Source organism: Lipotes vexillifer, unplaced genomic scaffold (genome assembly GCF_000442215.2).
Source record: "Lipotes vexillifer unplaced genomic scaffold, Lipotes_vexillifer_v1.1 scaffold383, whole genome shotgun sequence".
Classification (NCBI taxonomy): Eukaryota; Metazoa; Chordata; class Mammalia; order Artiodactyla; family Lipotidae; genus Lipotes; species Lipotes vexillifer.
Window position 1 is genome coordinate 726,096 of NW_006772850.1, and position 9,198 is coordinate 735,293.

A 9,198-nucleotide genomic window follows, 5' to 3' on the forward strand; every position below is an offset into this window, starting at 1 on the left:
TCTTTATTCCTTTATTTAAAAAATTATAATATATATGTGTATGTGTGTATATATATTATATATACATATACATATATATATATATATATATATATATATATATAAAGCTCCTATACAGATACAAAATATTATTAACTAAAGGGTTATTTTTGCATAAGTCTACAATTATAAATGTTTACATCCAAAGTACTAGTCTATTTTTCATTGCTCCTTTTCCTTACCATATATTACTTCTTCTAACAAAATACAAAAGAAAAAACCGGGAGATAAAATTTCTTCCTTACGTTTGTTAGAAGAGGAAATAAAGGTCTCTCAAGAATATATTCTCAGTTAGCTATAACTGTCACAAAACACAAGACTTAAAATTATGACACTTACTCATTACATTCCTTTATTGTACTTGATCGATTCTGTTTGATGTATAGAAGTATCCGATACCAGTATTAAATGAAGGTTAAAATTAATTTTAAATTTGCTACTGATAAGTGTATACATGGTATAAGGAAACTAGAGACCCCTTTCAGATCACCAAAGTACATAAATAAACGGCTAATTTGCAAGTTCTTTCACTATTTGAGTTCTGAAGTCAGTATTCATTCTTATTACCAGTGACCACCAGAGTTTTGAGAAAATAGTTTTCTTTGTAAATATTCCACTAATTCAAGTCTTGATTTTAGCATCTCAATCTCGTAATACGGAATCTGTAAAGAGAGGAAAATAAATCCATCCTCATCCTTCATAATCTGAAATTACCTTGGGTTTGGTTACCCTTTCCTCCTACCACACCCTCCCCACAGCAGTGTGTAGGCTCCCAGCAGGCAGAGATCCCAGCAGTGCCTGTAACGGTGCTGCCAGGTAGCAGAGGCTCAACAATAGGTAGAATGTCTAAATAAGAATCAGACGTGATCCCTGCCCTCAAGGAACTTACAAGTTAGGTGCTAACTTAAATATACAAAAAGTAGGCAGTAATACTAAGCAGAACATGCAAAAAAAATTGGTGCTCTAGTGCTGAGAGGGAGTTGACACTTTAGATTAGGGTGAAAGGTCAACCTGAGCTGGGAGTTGATGAACAGCCAGGATTTACACACTCAGAGAGGTGGGGACCACCTGACTCGCATCGGCAAGGGAGAAAGGCAGACAGAAGAGACCACTGAGTTGGGAGCAGAGGGCCTGGCTGTGGGCAGACCTCGAAGTGTCTAGAATGTTGAGATGTAGATGTAGTCTTTATCCCATAAGCAGTAAAGAAACAATGAAGGTTTCTAGGCACACACTGGCACGATTCACTTTAGGAAAATTAATCTGGATATGTACAGGACGGAAAGGAAAAAAGTAACCAGACAGGAAAGCAGAGAGAAGATTGGTAGACAGCTTAGAGAATGGAAAGCTCCATGAACATTCATCGTGACTCATCACCTAAGACCTGGCTAAGTGATCTACGATGTAAATACATATAAGAGTCTTAAACATTAAAAACTGATGAAGAGCCTGCTTTTAATGGGACATCTTGTCCACTCTAGTCATTAAATCAAAGGGAAATTAAAACAAAACAGATATTCCAATAATTTAGTAATTCTAAAAGCAAAGTAAAGCACAGCTTATACAGAATTTAGCTATGTCTCACTTTTGGAAAAGAGAAAATTTGAAAATCGTGATTTCAAATTACAAATCAAGAGACTTAAGCCTAATGAACAAAGCTGGCATTTAAACCAGACTTAAGAGGCTTGGTCCACTGGGCTGGCATACTACTTAGTATCCTGGAAAAAGCAAATCTGAACTAGAAATGGCTTTTAGGAAAAAAAAAAACAAAAAAAGGCAAACCCATACCTGGACAACTTGATAACCAAGTAAGCACAGATGTCTTTGTTTAGTAGCTTCCTTTCCCAGTAAGTGTTTGCTATTCAAACAAAATCTTTTTGGACCATCAATGCACAGTGCTACCCTAAAAAACCAAAGAGGAGAGGGAAACTTAATTTTTAAAACAATCCGAAGTATTTATATGGTTTTAGCTGCCAAAGTTTATTTGTGATTTGGCTATTCCTTCGTGCCAATACTATTTTCAAATGAATCATGACTGTTATCCATTAATATGTTGAAAAAGCACTCAACTTAATTAAATTAAGGTTCACAAGATATTACATGGAATTTCCAAAAGTGGTATGCCATAGTGTTTTAATTTTCAGAACCATGTCTACCTTTTTCACTTTCTTAAGAAAACAATCCCTGTGTATTAACCTCAACAAGTCTTATAACATATAAACCACAAAAGTTTTCTTTACCTTTTATGTATATCTTCATCAGCTGTAAATGGTAATACAAATCCGTCTTCATCTAATTTAATTTCAACATCTGGTAAGAGAAGAAAGGAAAAATTCTTCGTGTGATACCCTCACAAACACTAGCTTCCTTTTCTCCTTGTTGTTTTGATTTCTTCCATACTACATTTATCAACTGGGCAGAAGGCTGCAAAGTAATGACCGCACCAGACAATCGTGAGAATTTTAATTTAATCAGAGCTTTGCCCAACCAAGTCAGCTTTAAACTAAGAGGGCCTTCACTGCACTAAAACAAGGAGGGGGCCCTCAAGGTATCTGGGGCATGATGTGACTCACACACACTTTTACTCTCCTTATAACAACTGGTGGGAATAGTGAAGAAAATCCTTTAAGTAAAGTCAGACACCTGCACAACTGGCACCTTGCATCCCTGGAGCTCCAGTGCCCAGGGAAGGTGAAACAGCCGGCAGCCCAACACGTGGGCCCTGGGTGCTGGCAGGCTCCCCCTTCCTTCCTTGTCAAAGGAGCCCATAAAGGAAGGGAGTGAGATGTGACCACCTGAAGCCTAGAAACACTGTCCTCCCTGAGCTCACTGTCCTTTACTCATCAATTTGAAAGAAGGACTTTGTAGTCAGTGCTGTCCAGGATGATGCAAACGCTCATACCTGCTACTGAGCACTTCAAGTGCAGCTAGTGCAACTGGGGACCTGAACTGTGAATTTTCAAAATTGGAATTAATTTAAATTTAAATAGCTACTGGTATGTGTGGCTATTGCTTTGGACAGCACTGGCCAAGAGGATGAGAGCAGCTAACAATTACTGAGCACTTACTGTCTCCCAGGTATTAGTCTGAGTTACCTCATTTTGTCCTTAAACAAGTCTTTGAGGTCACTACTCCTCTTACTCTCATCTTGCAGATGAAAACAAGCAAATGAATTCTCCGAAAGGATGCCCAAAGGCATTCGGCTACTATGTGGCTAACATGGAGTCCTGACTCTTCAGCCCTACCGCCCACCCCTGCTGCAATTTGCCTTCAGGGAAGGGCCAACTTCATTTTGTTCCCAGACCTTTGGTGGCTACTAAGCCCCACGTGTTCCATCAGAGGACAGCACACTGAGGTTAACAACAAAACTCCCTACTACTTACCTATCGTGTAACAATAGGGTGTTAACACTTTTGAAGCAAAATACAATCTTGCTCCTAAGAGGTCAATCAGTCCAATCATCACAGATTTATAAAGCTGAAAATCCATGGGGGTCTCCAGGGAACAGCACGGAGTAAGAAATGATTTCACTTGATATTTAGGAAGAAGTTTTGGACCCTAAAAATGTATGTGCAAACACGAGAAAGAAAAATAAGATACAAAATCAGAGAATAAAATGAAGGTTGCCTGAGTATAAAAGTCTGATCCAATATTACTTTATAGGCATGATGCTTCTCCAGGACTCAGGACAAATACCTTTCTCAAATGACAGCGCCAAATATTCTTGTAATAGTTCAAGCCCAATAGTCCAAAATATCTTTTAAATGTGTCTTAAATGTAGCCAATGGTGAAAGAAAGAAAGAAAGAAAAGAAAGAAAGAAAGAAGAAAGAAAGAAAGAAAGAAAGAAAGAAAGAAAGAAAGAAAGAAGGAAAGGAAAGAAAGAAAGAAAGAAGGAAAGAAAGGGAAAGAAGGAAAGAAAGCTCAAGAAACATCTTTGGAACTCTCAGAATTGCTTTAAGGGCCTTGAGGAAACACAGCTGAAGTTTTTTAATAGTGGAAATTGTGATAAAGCTGACATTTCAATTTAGAAAGAAAAGGACAGCTATGTAATAATGGTGCTAGCAATTGGTTATCCATCTGGAAGAGAACTAAGAGTTCTGCCACACATTACAGACTATGATCTATTTCAAGTAGATTAAAGATCTAAATATAGTATAGAAAACAATATTTTTTAAATTTAGTAAAATATTTATATTACCTAAGGAATCATAAAATATTTCTAAACAATATAGGAAACCTGGCAGCCATAAAAAATGAATAATTTGACTATAGAAAACTTAAAAATTTCTGTATAGCAAAAAGGCATCATAAACAACATTAAATTACAACTAAAAAAATTTTAAACCACAAACCAGGAAGAAATATGTACAACGTACTTAACAGTTAATATGTTTTACAATGTGTTCTAGGACAAAAAACAAATACAAAAGAGAAAGACAAACAACCCTATACAAATAGGAATTAAGGTGTAACAAGGCAATTCATAGCAAGTGTAAATGACCAGTAAACATTTGAAAATATGCTCAACTTCATTATCGCTCGTTAAAGTGCAACTGAAACATGTGACGTGACATTTCACTGAGTCAAATGACAAAATTAAAGGGACTAAGAACACACTGCAACACAAATGGGGAGACATGGTCACCTTCATTCACTGCTGGTGAAATATGGCATCTACAACTATACGGGAAAAAAAAAATCTGTCAGTCTCTATTGAAAATTAGTCCAGTAATCCCACATTCAGGAATCTAGCCTTTAGCTTAAAACAACAAAAAGGTTCCAGTATGACAGGATATGTAAGTATGTTTATGACAGCATGGCTGATCAAGACAAACGTTTGAAAAAGCCTGAAAATCCATCAATGGTAGGACAGTAGAATAAATACCGTGAAATATCAGACCATTCTTTAAAAGTATACGTTTGATCTTTACCTGTTATCCCTGAAGAATGTCCATGATATACTGGGAATAAAAGCAAGTTGTAGCTTGAATAGTCCCATTCCATGAAAAGAGAGAAACTAGATGGTGTTTATGAGCTACTCATAAACATGGTTCAGTCAAGTACAGAGAACCAGGCAGGAATGAGCAAGCTGGAGGTACCATTTCTGATCCTAAACAACGTGCCTGATTAAGTTAGGAGAATGAATCCTTAGAAAGCTTTATTCAAAGCTCGAACTCCATGTAAACTGAATTCTATCACGTAAGAGTGAAACTTCTGCTTGGTTTAAGAACATACTCAGGAATGGTTCAGGATTTGTTCAGTGCATAAATTCACACTTCTATATCCAAAAGCCATGGGGAATGCTAAAACCCTCTAAAATCCCTAGAGAAAATCTAGGAGCACTAAGACTCATAAGCCTGCCATACTTGATAAAACCTTCTAAGAATCTTACACCGTAGGAAGTGGTTCTTTCAAGGACAAGAACACAGGAATAGGGTCAATTTATTAGAGAAAAGGCTATCTGGTGGCAACTATTCCAAGTGAATGAAAATTCTGCTTTCTAATGAAGTTACTGAGACAGCTCAAAAGAGAAGGAACTTAAAAGATTCGGGAGCGGGGGAGACGTTGGAGAGGAAGACAGAGGCCAAAGAATACCATCCCTGTAGGGAAATAAAGCAATGCAGCTCATGCTTTTACCTTATAGAACGGGCATTCTAGAATCGCGGTTAAGAAAAGTTGGGTCAGTTGTGCTAAGCTCAGTCTGTCCAAATAGGACTCTTCACCTGAAATAAAAAGCATCCCAGTCATAGTTAAGCTTGAACTTTGGTGTGTGTAATAAGAGAAAAGAATATCCAGAATGCACGTTAATTAATTCACTCCAATAAGGTACTTTTAAATGACACTAGGAAAAGAACTTGTTAGAATTAATTATACCTTCTTGCCTCCCCTCTCAATGAAATCTCATTTTGGCTTCCAAGAACGCATGATCCTAACTAGAGAATATAATTAAAAGTGACAAATGTATGTTAGTAGAATTTGTAGGAATTTCCTTTACCTACGGAGATCTAGATTCCGGCATATTTGGGTGGCTTTGAATTAAGATGAACATCTTCTCAAAAAAAGGAGTGATACAGTTGTTCTCATCAAAGACGCTAACATGTAATTGTGACACTGCCACAGCCATCACCAGATCCCTGCAAGAAGAGTCAGTTTCTCAGCTAGGGCAGCAGAGTCTGTTTACCCGAAACTGTTTTCTCTCTACATGCAACGTTCTAGCATTCTTTAACTCTGTGTTTATATTAGCATCTGCAGCTTCAGATTTCTTCGTTAGATCATTATGGAAGAAAAAATAAAGGCAAAAAAAGCACTGCTCAATAAAAGAGGTACATATGTGATTTGAAAACATCACAAGTTCAAATGCTAAGTTTTCTACTTTCAGAAGTAATAACCAACTCACCTTGCAGCTGTTGAAGAAAATACGGGCTGAATATTTTGGCCATAAAGTTGACTGGATGGCATTCAATAAGTGAACATGAATGGAGAAGTTTCAATAGTGTTTTGGGTGGAAAATAATTGAAACGAGTTAACAGTATGTTTTCTAGCTTCCTAAATAAAGCAGAGGCATTTGGTGGCAAATAATTGAGTTTTCCAAATGGTTCAATTAACTCAGCAGTTAGATTAGGTGAAAATTTTTCTGACTGACAAACGAAAGTTTCTGCCGCTGCATCGAGGATGGGTTTTGAAAAAATCAGCTTTCTACTGCAATACTCCATGACTTTGCTGACAACCTCGGGATCCAGAGTGAGACAGAGGGAAGCGACATGTTGCTCTAGGACTTCTGTAAAAAATCTGTCATTGTGCCCAAAGTAGATGAATGCCTCTAAGACTTCTTTGAGCTCTTCATTAGTGAAATGAGGGATATGCCTCACAACATATTTACCCAATTTTATAACCAGCGGAAGTGCCTGAGTTTGATCAAGGACCACCAGGGCAGTGAGCATTTGGCTCAGCAACTTAGGACTCAGGTTGGAAACTACTGACAGAGAAAAGTTATTTATCTTATTTAAAAACGTCTGGTGTTGGTCAACTTTTTCAGGACATGCCTGCAGTATTCTGTAAAGGGTCACAATATCCTCGGGGGTAAATTTTTCCAAATTTTCACCTTGCAGTTGATATATAATCAGGTCTAGTGTCGAACAACCTGGACCTTGCAGTTTAATCAGACATTCCCCCAGGATACAAAGACTGTGAATGTCCAAGCTACCCATTTCGAGACGATGCTGGCACTTTGCCAGGAGGCTTAGCAGCAAGCGACTTTGGGGATCCACATACAGGGTCAGGGCTTGCAAAGCAGTCACCAAACCCATGTTTGACAGATTTGAGGGGTCCTGTGCAAACTGATTACACAAAGCTTGAAAGGCACTATTCTCCAGTATTTCTTTTGGCAACCTTTGATCATCATCTTTTTTTTCCATTTCACAAATCCGATGTAAGGCTCCTGCTGCCATAGTATCAGGCAAGGTCTGCAGTGTGCTTATATAATGTAAGACTTCTTCCGATGAAGTGAAGCTGTTTAGTCTCCTGTAAAATATCTGTTCATCCACATTTTTAACACTGTGTTCAGACCTGTCCCAAGCATGTACTTGAGAGAACACTGGCTCACCAACTGGATGAAGGTCATTTCCGTTTTCTGAATGGAACTTTTTAGAATGGGCATGATGGAACCTGACCCTAACAGGCTCAAGTTGCAGTGACCAAAACCATGGACACAGATGCTCCTTGACTGTCTTCTGAACACAATTTACATGTTGAGTTTTCAGACCAGCCAGAGCTCCATGTATCCGAAAATCAGATAAATGACAAAGGTTCCTCCTCAAGGTAATTAAAGCCATGCCACCAGACTCTCAACTCCTCTTGATTTATAACTACGCTAAAAGAATTAAAAAAAAAACACGGTCAAATATACTAGAACACAGTTTATTCAACATCAATGCTTATGGAACTAAGGATGAGTACCCCAAAAGGAATGATTCCCACTAAACATTTCCCACTCAAACAGAAGTACCAGAAGAGCAGCGTCTCTGCACCCTAGAGCTTAGAACAGCGGCTGGATCTCGTAATAATCGCTCTCATTTGCCAGGCAATGCTGTACTTAATTCTCCCAACAACACAACGAATTAACTACTTCGATGTCATTTTAGAAACGAGGGAACTGAAGTACAAAGATGTCACGTGGTCTAGTTTACACAGCTATTAAGGGGCAGAGCTAGGCTTCAACTCAGGTAGTCTGGATCCTAAGTACGACTCCTATGTGTTGGTTGATGGGCGGAATTGCGTTTGGTTCAACTTCCCCAAAAGAGGCAACGGGTAAAGTGGCCATGAATTCGGATGGGTCAAAGAAAGGGTGAAAAAAGCGCTTAAAGAGCCTTGAGGTGTTGGTTTCCCCTCAGTTAGTATCTTGTTCCAGGACCGAGGAACAAGAAGGTCTAGCTTGGCAGATGGGAAGAAAGAAATGTCAGTAGAATAAAAAAAGACCCTGGTCAACGACGGGGTAAAGTGGGTGGCGCGCCCACACCTGAACACCCCCGCTGTGGAACCTGGGAACACGAGTGCGCGGGACGGGGAGGACGGGGGACCCCGGGGACCGCGTCCTCTCTGGAGGGAAAGGACCCCACGGGCCGGGCGCCCCCCCAAACCGCCGGGAGCGGCGCCCGAAGAGTGGGGCGAGCCAGGGAGCGCGGGCGCCTTAGCGAAGCCGCGGGCCACGCACGCCGGGCCGGAACAACCGAGCCCAAACCCGGCGTGGACACCTACCGGACTCGGCGCGCTGGGAAACCCAGCAAAACCTGAATGCACAGCAGCCTCTTGGGCCCCCGTACGCGCACGCCGCGCCGGGGCCCAGTGCTTCGGCGCCTGCGCCTGGAGGGGAGCAGCCCCACGTCCGGCGCGCCGTGATTGGCCCAGCTCCTTTCCCGAGCTTCCTATTGGTCTCGGGCGCCGACTGTGTGCGCAGGCGCGGGAGCAGGGGTCGCGGTACCTTCGCTTTCCCCAGTGTCGCCGCCGGACCCCCGCAGGTGAGGGCACGGGGGTGGCAGCTTCCAGATCTGGGCGCCCGCCCATCACGGGCCTGAGGGTGGGCGGCTCGGGGTCGGCGAGGGCACCGGCTTCCGCGTCCCTCCCCTAGCCGGGCTGGGCGCGTGCGGGTCGGTCAGGACCCCGGC

General features: G+C 40.9%; 1 protein-coding gene across 1 annotated transcript; it reads right to left on the reverse strand.

Moving 5' to 3' along the window:
- Positions 1-506: 506 nt before the first annotated feature.
- FASTKD3 (FAST kinase domains 3) lies at positions 507-7,905 on the reverse strand. Its single transcript, XM_007447924.1, has 6 exons — positions 6,435-7,905; positions 5,675-5,760; positions 3,420-3,594; positions 2,277-2,346; positions 1,825-1,939; positions 507-701 (listed from the first exon to the last, which is right to left on the reverse strand). The coding sequence occupies exons 1-6, from the start codon at positions 7,867-7,869 to the stop codon at positions 603-605; spliced, it is 1,980 nt and encodes a 659-aa protein (XP_007447986.1). The 5' UTR covers positions 7,870-7,905; the 3' UTR covers positions 507-602.
- Positions 7,906-9,198: the final 1,293 nt, after the last annotated feature.